Source organism: Dendrobates tinctorius, unplaced genomic scaffold, assembly GCF_039654945.1.
Source record: "Dendrobates tinctorius isolate UK_male_01 unplaced genomic scaffold, ASM3965494v1 ptg000008l, whole genome shotgun sequence".
NCBI classification, from domain to species: Eukaryota; Metazoa; Chordata; class Amphibia; order Anura; family Dendrobatidae; genus Dendrobates; species Dendrobates tinctorius.
Genome location: NW_027361676.1, coordinates 42088676 through 42115262, shown reverse-complemented (window position 1 = coordinate 42115262; position 26587 = coordinate 42088676). Strand labels below are relative to the sequence as shown.

The window sequence follows — 26587 nt, the reverse complement described above, 5'->3', positions numbered from 1 at the left end:
GCCCCAGGGAGACCCCGGGGACTGCGCTACCAGACGCCCGGCGCTACAGGTGAGGTAACCTGTTCTTCCCGCGCCAGGACGGGCCTGGGCTCTTTCACCTATGACAGGCACCGCCACTGTCAGTGTGGGATTCCCTTCCAGGACAGGAACCCAACTGAAGCAGGGAGAGGTGCCGCCCCTTATATTTCAGTAGGTTCCTGACCTGGTGGGGCGGATCCCTCTCTCAGGTGTGCTGTCATGGGTGAAGGGAAAATACAGACAACAACCACAAAATGGATTTTATCACCAAGTATCATTGTAATCAGTATAACGGCGCCGACCTGACACTGTCTTTAGTTTATTGAGCAAAATCCTGCTGACGGTTTCCCTTTAGCTTTCTAAGGATATTACAAGTCATTCAGAAATCTAAGGCCTGTATTAATAATCTTCGTTATATGATCATATGTCTGTGGTGACTTGTAATGGCCTTCAGTAGGGTATACTATACCATATGTAAATAGAACCAGAAAAACCCTTAAAGTGTAACCATCGTTTTAATTTTTATTTCATAAAAACAATAGTACACATTAAAATAAGAAACTTTATAATATAATATTCTCAGTTCTGAGGTAAAATCTGTATTCAGTGCAGACAGATGGTCCCATCACTCAGATATGAGATGGCGGCAGCTACTGATGAGATTCTATGTAGGCAGGAGCTCCATCTCTGGATTCTCCATATTATTTACATAGATTCTTATCAGTAGCAGCCACCATCTCTTGTCAGTGATGGGAACATCTGCCTGCACTGAATACAGATTTTACCTCAGAATTGAGAATTTTGATAATGACTGATCAATTCTGGCAGAGAAAGAAACAGATCTGATAATGTACATTATAAAGTTTCCTATTTTAATGTTGATTTATGAAAAAAATTAAAATGACAGTTACTTTTTAAAGAAGCAATAGCATGGAGTTTCTTTTTTACACTGAATTTATGTATAAGTATGTAGCGTGTATGTCTTAATATACTCGCCTACAGCCTCCTTCTTCGGCATCCAGTGCAATCTTGCTCCTCTCCTCAGTGACATCACTGCTCTTCAGACTCTCCAGATCACTATGCGAGCCTTAAATCTCTTTTACAAATGTAAGCCTATGGAGCTTGTTATGATGCTTTGTAGACTACAATGTAAAGGCCGCCTCACTGGGCTGTGTGTGACCCGGAGACTCTGAAGAGCGGTAACGTCACTGAGAAGAGGAGCAGAACAGCGCTGGGTCCCAGAGAAGGAGGCGGTAGGAGAGTAAGGTAACACACAGTGGCATGTAAAAGTTTGGGTAGTGAACAGTTAAGCAAGTTGAAGAGGAAATGATCTCTAAAAAGGCCTAAAGTTAAAAGATGACATTTCCTTTATATTTTAGGCAAAAATATTATATTTTTTTTTCTTTTACTTTTTGAGTCTTACAAAAAGGAAAATGGGCCGATGCAAACGTTTGGACACTCTGAACAGTTATCACCTTGTAGCACCCCCTCTGAAAAGTATCATAGCTTGTAGACGCTTTTTGTAGCCAGGCAAGAGTCTTGAGTTGGAGATATTTTCATCCATTCTTCCAGTTCTGTGAGCTTCCTGGGTTGTTTTGCATGCACTGCTATTTAAGGTTTAACCACAGATTTTCAGTGATGTTCCAATCTTCCAATCAGGTGACAGTGAACGCCATTGTAAAACATTGAGCTTTTTGAGGTAGTCTATTGTGGATTTTGACAATGTGTTTAGCATCATTAGCCTTTTGTAGAAGCCATCCTCTTATCAACTTCAGCCTTTTTTTTTTTTTTTTTTTTTTTTTTTTTTTACAGTGTTATGTTTGAATCAAGAATTTGTTGAATTTTCATCGAATCCATTCTTCTGAAGTTTACGGAAACGACGTAGGAGACGTTTTATTCTGATGAGCCTTCCATGAAGGCCATATTTGTGAAGGTGTTTCTGAACAGTAGAACAATGTACCACAATACCAGGGTCTGCTAAATATTTCTGATGGTCTTTTGCAGTCAGGCGGGGGTTCTGATTTACCTCTCTAGCAATCCTAGGAGCAGCTCTCACTGAAATTTTGATTGGTCTTTCAGACCTTATCTTGACCTCCACTGTTTCGGGTAACTGCCATTTAATTACATTTTGAACGGAGGAAAGGACAACTTGAAAACTCTTTGCTATCTTCTTATAGCCTTCTCCTGCTTTGTGGGCCACCACCATTTTCAGAATAATAGGCAGCTACTTAGAAGCAGCCATGGCTGCTGTTTTCTGGCACTAGGTTAGAAGAGGTTGATTTTTTTATAAAAATCTGGGAAGTTTACATCACCTGGCCTTTGCCAGTGATGACAGTGAATAAGCCACAACTTTAACAGGCTAAATAAGGTCTGACTCCTTGGTCAAAATTATCTGAGTACACATCTCCAAGGGTGTACAAACTTTTGTATCGGCCCATTTTCCATTTTGGAATTTTTTAAATGTAAAAGTTGAAAGTATAATTATATTTTTTTGGGCTAAAATACAAAGGAATGTGTCATCTTTAACTTTAGGCCTTTTACAGATCATTTAATCTTCAATTTGCTTAACTGTTCACAATAGTAATTTTGACCAGGTGTGCTTAAATTTTGAAATGCCACTGTACACACTACATGCATATACTCAAGTTAATTGGAAAAAAAACTTAATGGGAAGGGTTCTTTAATGCATTGAATGTCTAAATAAATGGATTTCTCGCAATGGTATATTATTTAATCATACTTTTGGAGACAAAGATACTCCATTGTCGGTGAAACTTTAAGCAAATAAATGGAAATTCATATACTTGAGCCTAATATACCACCTTAGAAAGCCGTGTCAACTGTTCAAGAAATGCTCCAACTGCTCGATCTACATGATTACTAGCAATGGCAGCCATTTCTTTGTACAGATGACACTAAGCGCGAGGAAACCAGTCCATATTAATAAAGGCTTGTGGGCTGCAATAACCCTATAGGAACCCTATTCTCAGGGCAGATCCTTAGGTCCGGACCACGTAAAGTGTGGAAAGAACAGATTTCAGTGATTTGTGCTTTGTGGCACAGTATTTGTATAAGCTCTTACATCTATAAGCTGCAATACTAGTGATTCAGCAGGTATTACTCTATGGTGTGCTCTGTAATGTTGGTACTATATGTGGCTGAGAAGTATCAGAGTCACATCACTTGGATATAAGGTTTGGAGGTGTCATAATTCATAGAGTATTTGCTTTTCAATGTCACCCCAAAGCGTAGATCGTAGATCTGTTGATGTACATAAAAGTACAATACTATTGGAGCCTTATAGCTGTATTTCACTATAGGGTCTGTCTGATGACAAATTTAGTTTATGAAAAAATTGCAACCCAGCTTGTCACCTCAGTCTAATACCAGTGATTACAATAATGTGAACATGCTGAACACTCACCCATTGTGTGTGACAAGGCACTGCCTGAGCCCCAGCTTGCGGAATATATCCACCACTATCTCCATTGGTGTGTGGTCAGTCACAGTAAATGGGCTCATGTCCAGGATACTGCGCAGTTTCAGAGGTCGGGGGCTTTCTGCAGGAAGGGATGGGGTGTGCTGGGCGAAGCAAACACGAGAACTTCCAACAATACCTTCTTGCTTCTTTCTTGCATTTTCTAAATAAAACAGATAGAGAATTCCTAAACAGCCATCTCTGGTCCAGAACGACTCCATGCATACAACACATTGACTTTTACTGCAGTAAAGCTAGAGGCTGATGACGAACAGCCAGAGGTCAGTGGAGAGATAAAGGAGAAAAAATGATAGTGACATGATGCAGATCTGGGTCCCACACATTCTAAGATAATGAATGAGCAAATACAACCTGCCCACTATGGAAAGAAGAGCTTCAGCCAAACATGGAGGGGATGGCGTATGTGATCAGTAATGGGACAGCAGTAATAGGATACTCTGTTACTTACCTATTGCTAGAGTTAGATCTCTTCTTAGTGCGAACCCAACAAGTCGTTGTGATTCCTTAGACATGATGACAGGGAAACCATTGTAGCTCGTGTCATTGATTAAGCTTTCAATGTCATCAACGGTCATGTTATCTTGTGTGAGCACAGCCAGCGGAGGGTCACTTCTCTTTGGCCTCATCACATCACGGGCCAGAGTGGTGTGTGTGAATTCCTCTTTTGCGTCCAAAAACGGATATCCATTAAGACGTATGTGCGATTCATAGATGCCTTCGCGTCCAAAGGCATCTCCTACCCACTTACTGGTCATCACAGCCGCCATCAACGGCACAATGTATTCTAGGCCTCCTGTCAGCTCAAAAACAATAACAACCAGCGACACTGTCATCCTGGTAACGCCACCTGATAAAATACAAGACGATTCAGACAAGCTTACAGCTCTCATCTCCGATTTCCATCAAAGCAATGCAGATTAGGATTTAAAAAAACTAATATTTCTGCACTAAGGGATGACAGTCAGCTGACTGCTCCAGCCAATCACAGGCCTCAGAGATCAGGTGACTAATACAGGATGTCACAGATTCTTGTCCCAGCAGATGGGGTTAGAGGTAGTGAGAATACGCTCTTATTTTTACTTGCCTGGAGTCTGTGTACATACAGTACCAGCATTCTTACTTCAGGGATTACATTAATAAGGATTAGCAATTGGATTAACAAATGCAGGATAACATTTTCTTTTTAATCCTATACAAATATGTGCAGAAAGGAAAAAAGCCACTGAGTGCAAATCTTTACTGTTGAGTTTATGACTACATGGAGTCACAATCATGTTTGCAATAAGGGTTAGAAACTCCACAAATACTTTTATCGCCATATCTGCTGCAAGTTCAACTACCACTAGTCCAAATATTTGTACAATACCCATATGAGAAGACTTACCCAAACACGCGGCTGCCCCAACCATGGCATACAGACCGGGAGTGATGCAGTCTGCCCCCACCTCACACCACTGCTTGAATATAAACCAGTCGTGATGGTAGTATGCCAGCTGCTCCACAGCAATGCCAACAATTCTTCCTGCGATGGCTCCTATCGCCATGCTTGGGATAAACAATCCAGAGGGAACCTGCAAACAAGGTACAAAACACAAGGCAACTTACAGATGTAGTCAGGCACTGCAGGCAGGTGCGGGAGCTGTCCAATAGTGCAGTGGCAGCAAAAAAAAATATTTGCAAGGTCAAAGAAACCACAAATCTTAAAGTTCAAGTGTTTTATAGTGAATATTTCATTACAATTAGTATTGAGAAGTGAAAGTTCAGCTTTGATTGGTTGCTATGGGCAACCAAGCCAATTTTGCCATTAGACCATTTTTAATTATCTCCCCCATTGCGTGCACTTTTAAGAACTGAAATCATGACACAGATTTTAGGCTAGTTTCACACTAGCGTTTCCTGGAGCTGCGGAGGGATGAGCACGGCCGCCGCTAAGCTCCGCCCATGGCTGCACCTCCACCGGTCAGCTCCGCCTATGGGCACATGACGCTGCATGCGACCTGCGTACCCTATCTTTAGCACTGGGTACACAGGTGTGCGTTTGCAGGCGCATGCGTCCTTTTGACGGTGCGCCAACCTGCGCCAAACGCACTGTGTTGCATTTTGGTGCTATCGGCGCACCGTCAAAAGGACTCATGTGCCGGCAAACACATACCTGCGCACGGCCTGCGTACCCAATGCTAAAGATAGGGTACGCACATCGCCTGCAGCGTCATGCGCCCATAGGCGGAGCTGACCGGAGGAGGTGCGGCCGTGGGCAGAGCTTCAAGGCGGCCGTGCGCATCACTCCGCAGCTCCAGGAAACGCTAGTGTGAAACTAGCCTTACAAGTAATTATTATTTTTTTTTTTTTTTGCTGCACATATGTAAAGTTTTTTTGGCTTGCACTGTACATGCACTAGTCTAGCCTTCACTGCATGTGTTCAAACTAGGAAAATTTGGATTGACGCAAATGTTTACATCTGGCCGGCTTCACGGCTTTTTCAGACCCATTCCATCCTGACATGGTTAGGATGCTGATGAAAAGCCAGTTCTCACCTTCCTGACCAGGCCAAAAATTTACACCTGACACACGTCACTTTATGTGGTAATAACTCTGGAATACGTCTACATCTCAGCAATTCAGAGATTGCGTTTCGTTAGTGGTAAATTTAGGTCAATAAAATTTGCATTTCTGGAAATCCAGGTATTTGATGAAAATTGTGAAGAATTCACAATTTTCAAGCTTTGAATTTTGATGCCCATAAAACCGACAGTCATACCAAAAAAAATAGTCAATAAATAGCATTATCCCCTTTGCTTACTTTGTCAGAGTTATTTTTTTTTAAAGCCAAAAGAGTTAATGTTTAGCAGCAATTTTTCAGTCCATGTCTCGTTTTGAAGCAATAAACCAGCTGTTTTCTGGAGTTGATCCTGCGGAAGCCTGCACAAGTCAAAGTTGGATTTATTCACTGTGCCATTCCCCCTCCCTCTTCAAGTGTTTAGTTAGAAAATCTTCTATGTGTGTCTCACCATGTGCCCCCTCATTAGCCTGTGTTCTGCTGCTAGACAACAGATTGTTAGTCGCCGCCCCCCTAAGTAAGCCCACCTCCCAGCCAATCACCAGCTAAAGACTGAACTAGCCAGCGGGAGATAACCGCTGTATTCTCAGCAGGATCAACATAACCAACTCCTTTTGTGATTGTTTTAGAGAAAACAAACTTTTCTCTAAACTATTAATATGAAGACCTTTAGCATGGACTACAAGCAATGGCGAGTTGTCCCATCAAACAGATCTCCTTCAAAATCACCACAACATACTGCAGAGGATCTGTTTAATAATCAATAGGAATTATTTCTACTAGTGTCTCCATGTTCTCACAAGGAAATAATCTACAAGTGTTTATAATGAGAATCCCACCATTGTATGTCTCAATTTCATCTATCATATTAAAAGGTTGTTCCAACCAAAAACATTTGCAACTTTGCTCAATAAATAGGTGATGTTGGATTGGTGGTTGCCAGATTAATGGGAACCCCAATTGCGGTCCCCCTCAGCCACACTACCAAGACAAGGAGCTGTATGAATAGAGGTAAAAATCAAGCATGTGCAATGCTGATCCATTGAAAAGGTATTGTCCTACAGCAATGAATGGTGGGAGTCGCATTGCTAAAACCCAGACAGCTTGCTTGCTGGCTCGCTCTTGTCATCTGCACCTCAAAAACTAGAATCCGACCTTTTCTTACTTTTGACTCTGCAAAAACGCTAACTGTTTCTCATTCATTCTCGTCTCGACTATTGTAACTCTTCTAATCGGTCTCCCTCTTACCAAACTCTCCCCTCTCCAATCTGTCTTGAATGCTGCAGCCAGGATCATATTCCTCACCAATCGTTACACCGATGCCTCTACCTTGTGCCAGTCATTACACTGGCTACCCATCCACTCCAGAATTCAGTATAAACTTATTACCCTCACCCACAAAGCCATCCATGGCACAGCACCACCCTACATCTCCTCCCTTGTTTCAGTATACCACCCTGCCCGCGCCCTCCGTTCTGCTGATGACCTGAGGTTAATCAATAATCAGAACCTCCCACTCCCATCTCCAAGACTATACACGTGCTGCGCCAATTCTTTGGAATGCACTTCCCAGGTCAATACGATTAGTCCCCAATCCCCACAATTTTAAGCGTGCCCTGAAAATGCATTTATTCAGACTGGCCTATCGCCTCAACACATTAACCTAATCTATCCCTGTGTGGCACAGCCAAAAGTTTTACCATAGCCAGGTTCCCCGCATCATGTTCCCACATGCTTTATGCATCCATTAGCCCTCTGTGTCTGTACTGTTACACACTTAACATTATGGCTGGTTCATAAAATCAGGGCAACTGTTACCACCCACCTTTCGTGTCTACCTCTTTCCTCAGACTGTAAGCTTGCGAGCAGGGCCCTCATTCCTGTTGGTATTTGTTATAATCTATGTGATTATTGTTATGCTGTAATGTCTATTGTCTGTACAAATCCCCTCTGAAATGTAAAGTGCTGCGGAATATGTCGGCGCTATAGAAAATTTTTTTTATTATTATTATAATATTGCTTCAAAAAATAAAAAAATTTTTTTTTTTTTTTTTTTTTTTACCTTAATGCCAAAAGTGAACACCGTCATAACGATCTTAAATACAAGTGCCAAGCATAGCTGCCACATGGCTGAGTATACTCCATTTCCAGCAGGCCGGTCTGGGATATCATCCACAATGCTAGCATTCATGTCATTTTTGTAGTCGCACAGGGTGGAGGATTCGAGAGGCCCGCAGTCTGTGAACAGCTCCTTAATCAGCTGACTGGTGTTGAACCGTGTATATGGATTTGGAAATGCAATGACGGCTGTGATAGCAGCCACCACAATAACCTCTAGGACTGGGTATTTCCCAAATTTCGTAGTCTTGCGTCGTCGGCACCAGGCAATGTTTGCACGGATGAAAAATGCTCCCCACAGTCCACCAAACACACCAAGCAGGATAAAAGGGAGGAGTTCAAATAGGTACCAAGGGGTGTGATACTCCACATAAAAAAGGACAAGACGGCTATTTCCAAATGGGTTGATTGATCTTAAAATGAAAGCAGCCACTAAAGCGGCAAAGAAAGATCTCCACAGTGTCTTCAAAGGAAAGTAGTAACTGACCTAAGGAAAAAAAAAAAAAAAGACAGGCAGTAATGTGACTGTTTAATCAAAAATTCATATGATCCATAGGTACCGTGCTAGTAACTCAGCAGGAAATCCCCATCTGTGTCACTAAATACCCTGCTCTGAAAGAGAAGTGACCAGAAATGCACAAGAGAATAAATTAATAAAATTGAAATAATCTAATTGTAAACACAATATAAGGCCTGTTTCACACTTCCGTTTTTTCAAATCCGTCAAAATCCGTTGTTTTCCGTTAAAAAACGGATCCGCCATTTTTTGCAGGATCCGTTTTTTTGTCCCATAGACTTCCATTACGGTTACCGCGGATCCGTCAAAAAAACGGATCCGTTTTTTTAAAAACGGATCCGTTTGCATCAGTTTCCGTCAAAAAAACGGAAACGGATCCGTTTGGCGGACACAAAAACGGAAGTGTGAAACAGGCCTTAGACATACAGTAATAATGGGATAAAACAAATACCTGATGTGAGGGACGCTGCTGGCTAGGGACACCATTAGATACAATTTGTAATAAGTACCAATTAATAATCCAAAAACAAAAAATCACTCTTAGGCTGTGTGCCCACGTTGCTTTTTTTAAGCGTTTCCGCAGCGTTTGTGCCGGCTCAGACGCTGCAGAAACGCTTAAAAGCAGCTTCAAATTAATTTGCATGCATTTTTAGCTTTTTGTGCCAATGCATGCGTTTCTAAACGCTCAGGAATCGCTTAGCGGCTAAAAACGCAGCATGCTCATTAATTTCCGCATTGCTGAGCGTTTTTAGCCTTCCCCAATGTTCCCAGAAAATGCGCGTCAAAAACGCGCGTCTTTTTTGCAAGAAACGCGCGGAAAAAAGACGCGCGTTTAGACGTGCGTTTTTTGGGAAGGGGATCAGTTTCCTGAGCGTTTAAAAACGCTAACGTGGGCACATAGCCTAAAGTGTAGAAGATGCAGCTTGCCTATCATGCCCTGTATATAAATGCCTCCAATGAAAAGTAATACCTCAAGTGCTTGCACTTAAATAGGTTTGTAATGGTTACTGGCATATATCTGAATGCATGCAGATATAGCAATGGCAAAAATACAATGTCCTGAGACTCTGCGATATGCTAAAAGAATGTGTCACCATTGCAATCCCAGATGAGGCAGTGTGCCTGGATAACATGCTGCTTCTCAACGTTTGCTAAGAGCCCATGAATAATACCTTCAGTGTGTGCAGTGTCCGAGCTGCGTCCCTCCTCCCTGAAGCGGGGATTCAGCACTGCTATGTATAGCAAAAATCACAATCTTTTATGCACGTAGGCAACAGGCTAGCCTTCACAGGAGATCCACAATGACGGGCACAAGGATCTTCTGCAGACCGTCAGCTGTCGTGACAATCCATAGGTGCCCCACAATCACGTGACAGGGGTGCCAATAAGCAGCATTAATGAGGCGCTTCCAGCCAGGACGTAGTAAATCCCAATGAAACTGGCAGTGATAGACAGCGGGATTTAACAGGTTGACAGCTGTGGTCAGAGCACAGCTCCATCTGCGGCTGTTAAAAGCCCCTCAACGGCTGATTAAATCAAACAACAAGTGCGGAAGAGGTGTGAGCCCACATCAAAGGCAAAGATACGGCCTTTGATATATATATATATTATATATACACACTCATCGATAGTCGTGAATGAGTTAAAAAAACATCATACAGGTCACAAACCCAGGATTATGTTATGGGGTGGCATAATGTACTGTAGCCAGTCCACTCTAATCTTAATTCCAGGTGCACTAATAGCTCTACGTTACATTGATTTGGCCATGAAACCAGTGTTATGGCCATTTCTAATTGTCCTAGTAGGTGTTTTTCAACATGACAATGATAGGCCGTATGTTGCTTGTGCTATTGAGAGCCTTCTGCTTGTCCTAAACGTGCTACCACAACCTGCAGCATCTCTGAAATAGTCTCCCATCGAGCACATCTGGGATGTCCTTGGACGTCTATTGCGAAGGAGCTGCTAGCAGCAGATATTCATGATCCACAGCACGGGAGAACATTCCTCAGAGAACCATTAAAACCTCATTCATAGCAATAAAGGCGTGTAAGTGTGTGTAATTCTGGGTGTAGTGCTCATACTCAGTATTTAATTAATTGAGAGGTTCTGAATGTTTCCATTTTTTCATCATTTTCATATCATTATATCTATTCATTTTGTGATATCCATAATTCCATGATTGTTTTTCTCCTGTTGATGCAATGTCAATGTTGAGGAGTACACATTCCTGGTAACAATCTGAAAATTTTTACCTCTTCCAAACTAAAAAGGACTCCACCAATAGGCGCTCCAAACGCTACAGAGACACCAGCCGCTGATGCTGCTGAAAGGACCTACAAGATAAAGTGAGTTTACTAATCTCACCAATGATGATACACTGTTGCTTTTATTTTCATTGCAAGACTACGACATTATGAGGCAGTGTAATTAGGCACTTCCCAAACTTTTCAGAAGACAATGGGTGAAATAAGTCACCAATTTTCTAAGAAAATATATTTCTAAAGGTGCTGTTGACATGGAAGTTTCACCATATGTTGGGTAACAACCCGTCCAATCCACGCAGGCAAACAAATCAAACCACAGATGTCCATAAATTATGTGTCATAATGAGTAATGACACATCGAAAAAGTATTGAACACGGTGAAATTTATGTAATACTTCATAAAAAAAAAAAGGCTCGGTTAGTGATAACAGTTTCAAGATGTCTCCTATATGGAGAAACAAGTCACATGCATTGCTCAGGTGTGATTTTTGCCCCATTCTTCCACACAAACACTCTTGAAATCCTTAATACTCTGTGGGCTCCTATGAACGGAGTTTTTTTTTTTTGCCTTCCATACATTTTCTACTGGATTCAGGTCAAGTGATTGGCTGGGCCATTCAAGCAGCTTTATTTCTTTCTCTGAAACCAATTGAGAGTTTCCTTGTGTGTTTGGGATCATTGCTTTTCTGAAATGTTCACCCTTGTGTCGTCATCCTGGTAGATGATAGCAGATTTTATCAAGAATGTCTCTGTACATTTGACCATTCAGCCTTCCTTCAAATATATGAAGTTTGCCAATGCGGTATGCTGAAAATCATCCCCACACCATGATGTTCCCACCTACAAACTTCGCTATTGGTAAGGTGTTTTGGGGGTTATATGCAGTGCCTTTTGGCCTCCAAGCTTGGTGTGTTTCATTGCATCCAAAGAGTTCAATTTTGGTCTCATACGACCAAACTGTATTCTCCCAGTATTTCACAGGCTTGCCTAAATGTTAAATGCACTTCAACATGTATTTGTTCAGCAAAGGAGTCTTGCATGGTGAGCGTGCTAACAGGCCATGGAGGTAACATAGTAACATAGTTATTAAGGTTGAAGGAAGACTTTAAGTCCATCTAGTTCCACCCATATCCTATCCTAACTTGCCCTAACATGTTGATCCAGAGGAAGGCAAAAGAACCCAATGTGGCAAACAGTAAGCTTCACATTGGGGAAAAAATTCCATCCCGACTCCACATACAGCAATCAGACTAGCTCCCTGTATCAACGCAATATTAAGGAAACTAGTGTATATACCCTGTAATATTATACTTTTCAAGAAAGGCAGCCAGTCCCTTCTTAAATTTTATTAGGGAATCACTCATTACAACATCATATGGCAGAGAGTTCCATAGTCTCACTGCTCTTACAGTAAAGAATCCGCATCTGTGAGTATGCTTAAACCTTCTTTCCTCCAGACGTAGAGGATGCCCCCTTGTCCCAGTCACAGGTCTAAGAGTAAAAAGATCATTAGAAAGGTCTTTGTACTGTCCCCGCATATATTTATACATTGTAATAAGATCACCCCGAAGCCTTCAATTCTCCAAACTAAATAACCCCAAGTGTAATAACCTGTCTTGGTATTGCAGACCCCCCAGTTCCCTAATAACCTTGGTCGCTCTTCTCTGCACCCACTCCAGTTCAGCTATGTCTTTCTTATACACCGGAGACCAGAACTGAACAAAGTATTCTAAGTGTGGTCGCACTAGTGACTTATATAGAGGCAAAATTATGTTCTCCTCATGAGCATCTATGCCTCTTTTAATGCATCCCATTATTTTATTTGCCTTTGCAGCAGCTGCCTGACACTGGCCACTAAATGTGAGTTTGTCGTCCACCCATACTCCCAGGTCTTTTTCAGTGACAGTTTTGCCCAGTGTTTTACAATTAAGCACATAATTATACATCTTGTTTGTTCTACCCAAGTGCATGACCTTACATTTATCCCCATTAAAGCTCATTTGCCATTCATCAGCCCAAGCGTCTAGTTTACATAAATCCTCCTGTTACATAAAATTGTCCTCCTCTGTATTGATTACCCTGCAAAGTTTAGTGTCATCTGCAAATATTGAAATTCTACTCTCTATGCCCCCTACAAGGTCATTAATAAATATGTTAAAAAGAAGTGGGCCCAAAACTGACCCCTGTGGTACCCCACTGCTAACCGTGACCCAGTCCAAGTGTGCTCCATTAATAACCACCCTTTGTTTCCTATCCCTGAGCCAGCTCTTAACCCACCTACACATATTTTCCCCAATCCCCATTGTTCTCATTTTATGTATCAACCTTTTGTGTGGCACCGTATCAAAAGCTTTTGAAAAGTCCATGTACACCACGTCCAAAGCTTATCAGATTAGTCTGACAGGAACGGTCCCTTGTAAACCCATGTTGATATTAGGTTAGGAGGTTATTCTTCTCCAGATACTCCAGTATAGTATCTCTTATAAAACCCTCCAGGATTTTACCCACAGTTGAGGTTAAACTCACTGGCCTATAATTTCCAAGTTCAGTTTTTGTCCCCTTTTTGAATATTGGCACCACATTTGCTATACGCCAGTCCTGTGGTACAGACCCTGTTATTGTGGAATCCTTAAAGATTAAAAATAATGGTCTATGACTGTGCTTAATTCCTGCAGTACTCAGGGGTGTATCCCATCCGGGCCCGGGGATTTGTCAATTTTAGTGATTTTTTTAGACGCCGCCGTACTTCCTGCTGGGTTAAGCAGGTGACATTTAATGGAGAATTTTTATCCCTGATCATGTTATCCGTCAAGGGATTTTCTTGTGTAAATACTGTTGAAAAAAAGTCATTTAGCATATTGGCTTTTTCCTCATCCACCATTTCACCCAGACTATTTTTAAGGGGGCCAACACTATCATTTTTTAGCTTCTTACTATTTATGTAGTTAAAGAATATTTTGGGATTATTTTTACTTTCTCTGGCAATGAGTCTCTCTGTCTCAATCTTTGCTGTCTTGATTTGCTTTTTACAGAATTTATTTAATGCCTCATCACTACCTACTTGCTTTAATTCTCTAAATGCTTTATTTTTATCTCTTATTGCACCCCTTACAGCTCTATTTAGCCATAGTGGTTTCCTCCTATTTCTAGCATGTTAATTCCCATACGGTATATATTGTGCACAGGTCCTATTCAGGATGCTAATAAACGTCTCCCATTTTCTTTGTGTATTTTGATGTCTCAGGATATCGTCCCAGTTAATGGCACCGAGATCATCTCTCATCCGTTGGAAATTTGCCTTCCTGACTACTACACATCTTATTAAAGGATATATGAAAACTTATTACGTAATTTGTGATCACTATTACCCAAGTGACCCTCAACCGTTACATTTGATATGCGGTCTGGCCTGTTGGTTAATATTAGGTCTAGCAGTGCCCCCCCCTCTTGTTGGGTCCTGAACCAGTTGTGAAAGGTAATTGTCTCTCATAGTTGTCAAAAACCTATTACCTTTGCTGGAACTGCAGGTTTCGGTTCCCCAATGTAATTCAGGGTAGTTGAAGTCCCCCATAATAATGACTTCTCCTTGAGTCGCAGCTTCATCTATTTGCTTTATGAGGATATTCTCTGTTGCTTCCATTATTTTTGGAGACTTATAACAAACCCCTATCAGTAATTTATTAATTTTTCCCCCCCTCCCCTTATCTCTACCCACAGGGACTCTACATTTTCATTAGATTCATATATATTATCACGCAGGATGGGTTTTAAGGATGATTTTACATATAAACACACACCTCCCCCTCGCTTATTTGTACGGTCATTTCTGAACAGACTACAGCCCTGTAAATTAACCGCCCAGTCAGGGCTCTCGTCCAGCCATGTCTCAGATATCCCCACCATGTCATAATTATGTTCCAACAACATTAACTCCAATTCCTCCATTTTGTTGGCGAGGCTTCTGGCATTAGTATACATGCACTTTATGTATCTCTCTGTACCTCTATTCTTTCTTAAATTATTAACTGTTCTAACCCCACCCCCCATGCCACCTCCACCCCCAATGTCATTATTTGTGCCCAGGTCTCTATCTGCACTGTCTTCCCCTCCTATAAAAGGAATACCCTCCCCCCCGTCCCTAGTTTAAACACTCCTCCAACCTTCTTGCCATTTTCTCCCCCAGCACAGCTGCACCCTCCCCATTGAGGTGCAGCCCGTCCCTAGCGTAGAACCTGTAGCCAACTGAGAAGTCGGCCCAGTTCTGCAGGAACCCAAACCCCTCCTTCCTACACCAATTCCTGAGCCACTTATTAACCTCCCTAATCTCCCGTTGCCTCTCTGGCGTGGCACGTGGTACAGGAAGTATTTCCGAAAATACCACCTTGGAGGTCCTTGCTTTAAGCTTACAGCCTAATTCCCTGAAATCATCTTTAAGGACCTTCCACCTACCTATAGGCATGTCTCAATTGTCCATATTGAAACCTAGAGGTCTCCTGCAACCCATAACTCCCCTGCAGTGTCTCAAAGGATAACAGTTCTCGTGTGTCCTGAATCTGATCTACATATTGAATACCTAATGATATCCAATTTTTGAATTCCCCAAATTTAAAAAAATTCAGGTAGTACTTCATTGTTCCATATTGGGGAGAGATTTGTTAATAGTCCCACTTCTCTTGTCTTTTTAATTGCCTCCCATACTTTGTGAACCAGTATCAAAGTAGGATAGGCCACACCAAACTTCCCAAATCCCCCTGCCTCCACACCCTGAACCAATGGGTCCCTTCCCACCATCCAAACCAAAATCCGCTGGACCGAACCCAGTCCATTCACCTCTCTCCAACATCTCATCTGCTGACCCTGTGCTGCCAAAAAATAAATCCAGGGATTCCCCCACCATCTTTAGGCCTCTGCAGAAATTCCAGCCTAATTCTTGGATGTTTCTTCCCCCAAACAAGGTCTCGAAATATAGAGTTAATGGTATGAAACCACTTTCGGGGCAACCAAACGGGGGTTATGATATAGATATATATATTTATATTTATATTAATTGGGGCAAAAGAATCATTTTGATTAAATTTATCCTACCCACCACAGAGAGGCACAACTTGCACCACACCCCTACTTTCTTCCTAAACCTGTCCAACAATGGGGACAGATTTAAATCGACGTAGCTCGAAAGAGGAAGAGACACCTGAACACCCAGATATTTGAACTGTTGAACCACCGACAACCTGCTACCCTCCAATGCCATCAGGATGTCATCACCCCTTTCATCCACTACTATCAAGATATTTGACTTTGCCCAATTGATTTCAAGACCCGATATATCACCGAATGTTCATCACACCCTCCAAGGCCTCTCCAGAATTTTCTAAAAAGAGTAACAGGTCATCTGCGTATAGGGCTATTTTCTCCTCTATCATGCCATACCGGAACCCCCTAACCAAAGTAGAGTTCCTAATTGTCTGTGCCAGGGGCTCCACTGCCAACGCAAAAAGCAGCGGCGACAGCGGACACCCCTGGCTAGTCCCCCTATATAAACCAAAACTTCCAGATAACTCTCTATTAACTCTCACCCTAGCAGTCGGAGAAGAATACAATAACCTCACCCACGAGATAAAACTCGGTCCGAAACCAAAAGATCTCAAAACCTCCCAAAGATAGCACCATTCAACACTAGCAAACGCTTTACGCGCATCCAATGAAACCACAATTCTATTACCCTCGTTGTCCGATGGCAGCTGCAAGTTCAAGAATAATCTATGTAAGTTCATCGCTGTAGACTTATTTGGCATAAAACCAGATTGATCAGGATGGACCAGATTCTGGACCACACTTGCCAAACGGCCAGCCACTACTTTAGCCAAAATCTTAACATCCGCTGTCAACAGCGAAACCGGCCTATAGGATTCCGCCAATTTCGGGTCCTTTCCTTCCTTTAAAATAACTACTACTGTCGCCTCTCTCATGGACGCCGGCAGCTCTCCCTCCCGTAGCGCCTCATCAAAAACTATCTTTAATTTAGCCACTGAAATATCCAATAAATTCTTATATATCTCAACCGGGAGTCCATCAACACCAGGGGCCTTGTTGTTAGCTATTGACAAGATAGCAAGTCTAATCTCCTCCTCCGTTATAGGTTCATCCAACCTCCTCCTGTCGCCGTCCCCAATCCTAGGAAGTTTTGGCCCCCAAGGAAGCTTTCAATATCCCCCACTGTAGCCCTCAACCCAGATGTATACAACTGTTCATAAAAACTTTTAAACTCCCCCAAAATATCCACTACTTCTGTCAATACAGTCCCTTCCCCTGTTCTTAGTTTGTACACATACAATGATTCTTTCTGTGCCGCCGCTACCACCGAGAGCAAGTGCCCCACTTTCCCCTTCCTCAAAAAACTAATTTCTGAAAAGCTCTTCTCTCCGCCTTTTTCATATACAACTTATTAACCGCTTCCTGAGCTTCCCTTAGTCTACATTGAGATATCTCTGATGGGTCCGACACCATATCTCTTTCTGCTCTAATTCCTCTATGATCTCCTTATCTTCCATCCTAGTCCTGGATTTACATCTAGAAATCTCCCTAAAAAGAAGACCCCTCAGAAAAGCTTTCATTGCGTTCCAAACCACCCGCCCACCAGCGCTATCCTCATTAAACTGCCAGTACTCTGATCTCCTTCTTAATGTTATCCATATCAATATGTTCAAGCCACAGGGGGTGAAATTTCCATCCCCCTCCCCGTCCAGTCCTCCCACCTGTCCGTCCAATCAAGAGCTCCATAGGCTTGTGGTCTGAAATCACTCTCGGGAGATATTCTATTCCACAGATCATGTGCGCAATTAAATCATTACCCAGTGCTAGGTCAATCCTGGAAAGGGAACCGTGAGTTGCCGAATAACAGGAGTAGCAAACTACGTTCTCATTCCTCACCCTCCAGAGGTCCACCATCCCCAATTCTGTCATATAATTCCCAAACGTCGACAGTTTTTTAATGCCTTTGCTTAAATCTTTCTTATGTCTGTCCCACCCTTCATCCATCACATTATTGACATCCCCAATGATTAACATTGGTAACCCCATACCTCGTTTATACAATTCAAATATTTCTTATACCTTTTTCCCCAGAATATGGGGGTGGGAAGTAAACAGCCGCTAGACATAATGGCTGCCCATAAATTTTGCAGAATAACAGAACATATTGCCCATCTCTATCTATATGGCTCTCAGTTTCTTCAAAGGGCGTAGACGCCCCAATCAAAACAGAGACCCCCCTAGCATATGAGGAATACGTAGAATGATAAGACCTCCCTATCCACCTTCTTTTTAACACTTCTACCTTTTCTGCAAGTAAATGTGTCTCCTGGAGACAAATGACATCCGGGCCCCATTTTCTCACATATTCCATAATTGCCGTTCTCCAATTCCCCTCCGACAGTCCTCTTATATTCCAGCTAACAACTTTAATTGTCTCTCCCACCATGAAACCTCACAAATACAAATTCCTGACCCCTTAAAATAGGATGCTGTTCCCAGCAAACTAAGTTCTAATTCCCAGCAACAGACCCAAGCCCTCCTCTCCCTCCCCCCCAATATTCATTAACATAGTAACCCATAACTAATCCGCTGTTGTCTTTCACCTCTCTTATCAGAGAGTAGGTAGTCCAGCGTCTAGCTACCCCTCCCTCAGTACCTATAAACCGCTGTAACTAGAACACCTCCCTATCCCCTCCGCATATAGAACAACATTATGACAATAAGTCCTCCGAAAACCGCAATAAACTGTTAAACCAAAGTCCAGAGGTAGCAATAAGGCTGCATCATCTTCATCTCCAGAATCTTCCATTCACTTCCCTCTTTCTTTGTTAGCTGAAAGCTTCTGCTTATTTAAGTCCAGCCACTTAGTGGCTTCTTCTGGTGTTGGAAAAAAGTGAACCGTCCCCAGGGCTACAACCCTTAATTTCGCTGGGTAGAGCGTAGAATAGATCAATTTCAAATCTCTCAATCTCCTTTTAACAGCTCCATAGCTCATCCTCTGTTTTTGTACCTCAGCCGAGTAGTCTGGGTAAATAGAGATCTTCTGCCCATTAATGCACATGTCCTCAGCTTTACGAGCACTCCTCAATATGGCATCTCTATCTCTATAGTTCAGGATCCTAGCAAGGATAGTACGAGGGGGGGACCCCGTCGGGAGGGGTTTCATAGGAACTCGGTGGGCCCTTTCCACCGCAAACAACTTAGACAGGTTATCAGCGCCTATCTTGTCCTGGAGCCATTTTTCAATAAATTTTGTAGGGTCATTTCCTTCAGTCTTCTCAGGGATACCCACTAATCTCACATTATTCCTCCGTGAACGATTTTCCAGATCATCAATCTTATTAATCAGAGCAGCACATTTTTGTAAACACTGAGTGTGGGACCTTTGTATTTTAGAGATATGGTCTTCCAGTACACTTACTCTCTCCTCCACCTCTCCCACTCTCTTATCCATTTTGGCCATGTCTGCCTTTATTGTATTGACTTCTGCTATAGTCCCATCCACTCTGTAAGTGAGAGTTGATATTGCAATTTTGCATGACCTGATCAGCTAAAATGTCTCGCAAAGTGGGTTCTCCTGTTATAAGCTCCTCCACATTCTCTTGCGCCACACAACCAACTTCCCGCCTTTCTTCCTCCCCCTCTGGCCCCCCCCTGTACCGTATCATCTTCAGAGCCTTCTCCTTGCACATTCATTTTCTCTCCAGCTATCTCCTGCCGTGCTCCTTCCACCCAGGCATACTTTTCCAGCTTGGCAGCCACTTCTAGCCTCTTTGCATATGAGGCGTTTGCAGCATCCGCTCTCTCAGCCGCCTCCACACTGTCGGCGCCATCTTGGGTCCGGATCCCTGCTCCTGCCTTGGCGTCCTGCTGCCTTTTCCGGACCATTTCTGCAGCTCTGCACAGCTTCACACGTCGGGGCCGACCTCCGGTGTCTTCCCTCAGCCACACAAAGTGTTATCAGCTCCCAGAGAGATCTTATCTTCAGGATAAATGCAGGGTCACAGCGGAGGAGCTCCAGAAGCTGACCGCTCGCATCAGGTGCTAGGTCACGCCCCCTTAAAAATATATTTACCTAGAAAATTGGTGACTTGTTTCCATACTTATTTCACCAGCTATAAGTCAAGGATAGATGCATACATCAAGTCAAAGGGATATAGAGAGAACATAAAAATATAAAACTTTCTTCAATATGTCAACAATACAATCAGAAACCTACAACAGGTACTGTCGTGGCACCCTTTGGAGAATGAATATACCCTACCCATCACCATAGTATATAGTGCATCACTCACCTCCCTTTTTTTTGCTTCATTTGTGCTGTATTTGGGAAAGAGGTAGGAAAATATATTTCCACAGCAACAAGCTACATGCACCAAGGGTCCTTCCTTCCCTAAGCTTAAACCTGAGGCCACGGCAAGTACAAGTGTGACAGTTTTGATCAGCAAAGTCCATTTTCCCAAATAACCTCTGATGATGAAGCCACTTAAAATGGTTTTAATCTGTAAAGAAAATAAATGTCATTTTAAGCTTTGCATTCTGAAATCAAAAGGTGAATGAGGCCCCGTTAGTAAAGGGGTTGTCCACTCTCCTGATTAAAGTCTTCAGTCACTGTTCTGCGACCAAAGACTTCCAAATCCTCATATCGTACACTGTCAGGATTCTCGAGTGTGTCTCACTTTCAGCCAAATTCCGGCTAGACGTGCATGGCATCACTCAATTTATGCCTGGAAGTATGCAAATTGTATACTTGAGATGATGTGACAACCTGGTTTCACTGCAGAGACCGGAGAATCCTGACAGCGTGCTGTGAATGAGCTTTTGATGATTCAGTAGTCATTTGCAGCAGATACCAGATGTCTTCGGCTAGTTTCACATTAGCGCTTTTGAGCGCAGCGACGACCCGCGCACGGCCGCCGCTAAGCCCCGCCTCCGTCCGTAGCTCCGCCTACCTGCGCATGACGCTGCATGCGTCCCCTATCTTTATCACTGGGGGCGCAGGCCGTGCGCAGTATGCGTTTGGCGGCGCATGCGTCCTTTTCACGGTGTGCCGAGCGCAACCAAACTGCAGCAGGTTGCGTTTGGCGCTGGTCGGCGCACCGTGAAAAGGACGCATGCGCTGCCAAACGCATACTGCGCACGGCCTGCGCCCCCAGTGATAAAGATAGGGGACGCAGGACGCATGCAGCGTCATGCGCCGGTAGGCGGAGCTACCGGCGGAGGCGCGGCAGGGCTTAGCGGCGGCCGTGCACTGGGTTGTCGCTGCGCTCAAAAGCGCTAATGTGAAACTAGCCTTATACAGCCAGCATCAGTTTCTAAACATTTAGGAGCCGCTGCCAATCACTGAAAGTGACATATAAATGGAGCAAGAGTGGTGCTGAAGGCCTTATGGTTTCTGTACTAATACACCAGTGAAGCCTAGCCAAAGGTTTGGTGTCATGAGGTCATCATTTACACTGTACTGCAATATGCGGTACACAGAAGTGATTGCAAGTGTAAGTCCCCTAAGGGAATTTTATAAAAAAAAAAAAAAGAAGTTAAGGTAAAATCAAAACCGTTACATAGGCAAAAATGCAAGCACTCAGACACCTTTACCGACAAATATAAAAACACTCATCTCTGAAAATGGTGCAAAAAAAGTTACAGCTATAATTATGCAAAAAGTACAAATTTGGTATCGCATTATCAATACTGATCTGAAAAATCAAGTTTGCTAGGTCATTTCTACCATGCAATGAAAAGTGGAATTGCATTTTTTACCCACCATTTCATAACACTTGGGGTTTTTTGTTTTTTTTAATGTTGGTCAGTATATTATGTGGTAAAATTCAGAACTAGAACTTGTCCTCACAGCTAGGTTGATCGAAAACAAAAACGTTAAGGTCCTTGGAAAAAGGGAAAGAAAAAAACTAAAGTTCAAAAACTAAAAATCGGCTTGTCCCAAAGTATTGCATGTAACAAACAATATTATTATCTTCAGACATTACAAGTATGGCTCTCTGCCCAGCTAGGACTGTACTGTTCATGTGGCAAATGGGATCAGAGTTCATAGTCTCAATTGTCAATTCACTGATTCAACTATGCACAATAGTGGTGTATATAGTTTCTGCATTACAAGCTTTCTATTAGCTTTCCATTACATTGAATCATGATTTAGATCAATAATCCATTAAACCCCTTAAGAACTGGATGATTTTTCATTTTTGTGCTTTCGTTTTTTCCTCCCCTTATTCCAAAAGCCATAACTTTATTTTTCCGTTGACATAGCCATGCGAGGAGTTATTATTATTATTATTTATTGTTATAGCGCCATTTATTCCATGGCGCTTTACATGTGAGGGGGGTATACATAAAAACAAGTACAATAATCTTAAACAATACAAGTCATAACTGGTACAGGAGGAGAGAGGACCCTGCCCGCGAGGGCTCACAATCTTCAAGGGATGGGTGATAATACAGTAGGCGAGGGTAGAGCTGGTCGTGCAGCGGTTTGGTCGATCGGTGGTTACTGCAGGTTATAGGCTTGTCGGAAGAGGTGGGTCTTCAGGCTCTTTTTGAAGGTTTCGATGGTAGGTGAGAGTCTGATATGTTGTGGTAGAGAGTTCCAGAGTAGGGGTGATGCGCGAGAGAAATCTTGTATGCGATTGTGGGAAGAGGAGATAAGAGGGGAGTAGAGAAGGAGATCTTGTGAGGATCGGAGGTTGCGTGCAGGAAAGTACCGGGAGACGAGGTCACAGATGTATGGAGGAGACAAGTTGTGGATGGCTTTGTATGTCATGGTTAGGGTTTTGTAATGGAGTCTCTGGGCAATTGGGAGCCAGTGAAGGGATTGACAGAGGGGAGAAGCTGGGGAATAGCGGGGGGACAGGTGGATTAGTCGGGCAGCAGAGTTTAGAATAGATTGGAGGGGTGCGAGAGTGTTTGAGGGGAGGCCGCAGAGCATGAGGTTGCAGTAGTCAAGGCGAGAGATGATGAGGGCATGGACTAGGGTTTTTGCAGATTCTTGGGTGAGGAATCAACGGATGAGTTGATCTTTTGAGGGACGAGTTGTACTTTGCTGAATGACCCAATCCATTTTAATTTATACCAATTTCAAGTAACATGAAATGGCAAAAAAAAAAAAAAAAGCACAATTCCGCGTTTTTTTTTTTTTAAATTTTACAGGGTTTTAAAAACCAACCTGGCAATTTGAGTCTCCACACATCAGTATGATTACGGCGATCCTAAACAATGCACATTTTTATGTTTTTTGTTTTTTTTTACGGTTTCAATCTATCAACTCCCCTAAGCCATTTATGTGGGCATGTAGGTCAAAAGAACCCGAATACAATGATACCTTAATATCCACAATTTTCATATATGTAAATGAGCTGTTCTAGGCTATGGGACGGACACTGATCTGCATGGGAATCTGCCTCCGGAGTTTTATTTTTAATTAAAAAAAAAAGGTTACCAGTGTGAAACAAGTAACTAACAAAGAACTGGAGAACCGAACTTTGTCTTCTTGCAAACACATTTTTTACAGCTCTGCTGTATTGCAACGATACTGGCTGCCTGTGAGATAGAAGCTGAAAGGAACGTGCAGATGTGGAATAAGACATCGGATAGCAGATATCAATGGATATTATTCAGCTTCCTATAACCGACAGGCCCATAAAGACAGCTTGGGAGGGTTGATCCAGATTCAGACCTTTGTAAAACAAATAAATATAATTCGCTTGTGATGACATTTTCTAAGATTCTTAAAGTTTCCAAATTTCGGGATATGGAGCCTTGTGAGGGCTTGTTTTCTTGCACCAGAGCTGATGTTTTTATTAATATGATTTTGGAGTAGAGATAATGTTTTGATTGTCATTTATTACATTTGTGTTGCTGCATTAGTGTAAAAAAAAAAAAAACAAACAATTCTGGGGTTTTTATATTTTTTCCTCGTTACGCTATTTACCAATTGGATTTTTTTTTAGATTTTAATAGATCGGACTTTTACGAACACAGCGAAACCAAATGTGTATATTTGTTACTCCTTTTAGGGGACTTGACCGTGCGATCATCAGATTGCTTACACTATACACAGCAACACTGTAGTATTGCTGTATATAGTGAAAATTACGGTCTTCTATGAACGGCAGCTAGGAGTACTAACATGACAAGCACAGGGGTCTTCAACAGACCCCTGGCTGTCAAAGCAAACCATCGGCGCCCTGCAATCACATTACAAGCCCGCCAAAGGGCGCATAACAGCGTGGCCCCTGCCGGCATGCTGAGAGGATAACAACCGCGAGAAGAGCTCCGCTTCATCTGAGGCTGTTACAAGCAAAATGATGGCTGATTATTACAGCCATCTTCTGTCGACAAATATGCAGACTTGGCTTGCAACCCCACATCAAAGTCAGGGAGCCAGAATATGACATACGGTAACTGTATGTTATATGTCAGGATGTAGATTAAAAGGATGGTGAAGACTTGAGCACTGTTTCTACTAGAAAGACCTCCCTAAAGGACACATCTGGGTCTGGAAGCATTCCTATCTTATTGGGTGAATGTTAATCACCTGACATATAATGTTCATGCAGATCTAGAATTGCCAGCAAACCTGAAGGCGGCGATGTAGGTTTATAACAGATTTTTTTCTGATAGATTAATCATTACGACACATTTCAGGTGTTTGGGACTGTCTCTTATTATATATTTTGCCATAGGAGCTTCCCCGCAATGTCAAAAAAATGTAAATTACTTAGGTAAAACAAGCAGAAACCGTTGATGAAATAACCATCTCATTTAGCATTTCAGTATATCTCCACATTTACAGGAATAACGCATGGACCAAAAACACATTGTACAGACACGTATCATACGTACCTCTGGAATCCCTGAGCCACAAGCATATGGAGCAAAGACTTTAACCAGACTGACCGCTAAGAAGGCAAAACTCAGAGCCCAGAAGATGTACATTATGTAGTTCATTATGTATGAGCCCGGACCCTGCAAAGTGAAACCAAGAACATTACAAGTGTATAATTATAAATAAAAATAATAAAAATATTATCTGTGCGATCTTGGTGATGATACACTGTAATGTGTGATATGGTAAGTAATTTTGGTGAATGACCCTTTATATCAGGCATTATCTTTCTATCAGGCCAAAATTAAACATCGGTATTTGAAAAAGACAGCACACAGAGGCAATATGGATGGATGGCAACTATGTGCTGTCTGTTTGAAAAACAGACTATACTATACAATTAAAAATTGTAAAAAAAAAAAAAAAAATGAATTAAGCACATTGGTGAAAATCAGATGTGTGAATGGGACCCAAAAAAGGGACTTGAACAAAAAAAAAAAAAAAAAATCACAACTTACTTCTGCCTGTCCTATTATGAGGTCTGCCCATGTATTCCACTGAGGACACTTGTCACGTTCTTCAAATGTGGCTTCATCTGATCCCCAGCAGCACTGTTCATGGTTAAACCAAAATGCAGTCATGCAAATTCCTTCCTTCAAATCTGCCATCCAGTCTGCAGCAATATCTATGAAGCCTGCCAGAGCTCCTGTGGCACAAATCAGAGGTGTGAATACCAGATTTAACACTATACGGACATAGAAAGGACTTGGGAAAATGTAAGAATAGGACACTATAACACAACATATATAAAATCTAATTATATAGAATATTACTAATATAGAGCAATGAATATGCGTCATTATGTAAATAGCAGAGACTAGTATATGTGGAGTATAGATACTGAAGTTAAGGGTGAAGATTTTCCTGCAATATGAGAACTACACAGATAATGAAGCACTATTTCTGCCTCTCTCTCTGGCTGTCACGCATCTTATACATACAGCTACATGAGTGAGTATCCAGAGACCTGGTTAAAAGAATTGTCCATGCCTTCTTCATATTTAAAAATATGCCCAATGTGGTATTATTTAAAAAAAAAAAAAAAAAAGACATACGGTACTAATCTAGATATCTCATGTACTCATCTAGCAAGTGAAAGCTGCAGCAAACCCCAGCCCATGTTGGTTATAGCGGTGGCCAAGGTTTGGTTGCCGCAGTCACATGCTATCCCCACCGGAAGAAGCTAGGAGACTTGTCTGGAACCCCAGCAGTAGCATGGAGGAGACACGGCGATTGATAGGCAAAGCCCCTTAATAAAATAAAAATGCGGATGATTTCTTTACAGTACAAATATTAAAATCATTACCATTTCAATGGAGACATGGTAAGAATCTACTCTATCTTCTCTATTTATAAAAGCACGTAAGAGCTGCACTGGAAACACAATCTTAGTACACTTTCCATGTATCCGGTCATCTGGGATTGCTTTTCCCCCTCCAGCATGCTACAAAAAGGCTGGATGGGAGCTGTTGTGAGAATGGACACAACAGCTTTCCATGGGTTCGCTCATATTTTGCAGCTGCATGTTGCACTGTGCGCCCGGCTCCGTAGAAGCTGGTATAACAAAAGGGTGGTCATAAACGGACAATGTTTTGACATCAGTTGAGGCAGAACACTGATTCGGATGCCCAAATTCATGGAAGTCCAGCTTTAATTATTACTAGACACAGCAGAA

General features: G+C 42.3%; 1 protein-coding gene across 5 annotated transcripts in view; it reads right to left on the bottom strand.

Moving 5' to 3' along the window:
- Positions 1–26587, bottom strand: part of CLCN3 (chloride voltage-gated channel 3) — a 158790-nt gene that overhangs the window by 24192 nt on the left and 108011 nt on the right. For all 5 annotated transcript variants that reach the window (XM_073577234.1, XM_073577230.1, XM_073577252.1 and 2 more), the window contains 8 exons: positions 25371–25558; positions 24870–24992; positions 20306–20512; positions 10965–11045; positions 8137–8679; positions 4902–5088; positions 3966–4364; positions 3443–3659 (listed from right to left, as the gene is read on the bottom strand). In XM_073577234.1, coding sequence (XP_073433335.1) covers positions 3443–3659; positions 3966–4364; positions 4902–5088; positions 8137–8679; positions 10965–11045; positions 20306–20512; positions 24870–24992; positions 25371–25558 — 1945 coding nt within the window. The remainder of the gene's footprint in view (positions 1–3442; positions 3660–3965; positions 4365–4901; positions 5089–8136; positions 8680–10964; positions 11046–20305; positions 20513–24869; positions 24993–25370; positions 25559–26587) is intronic.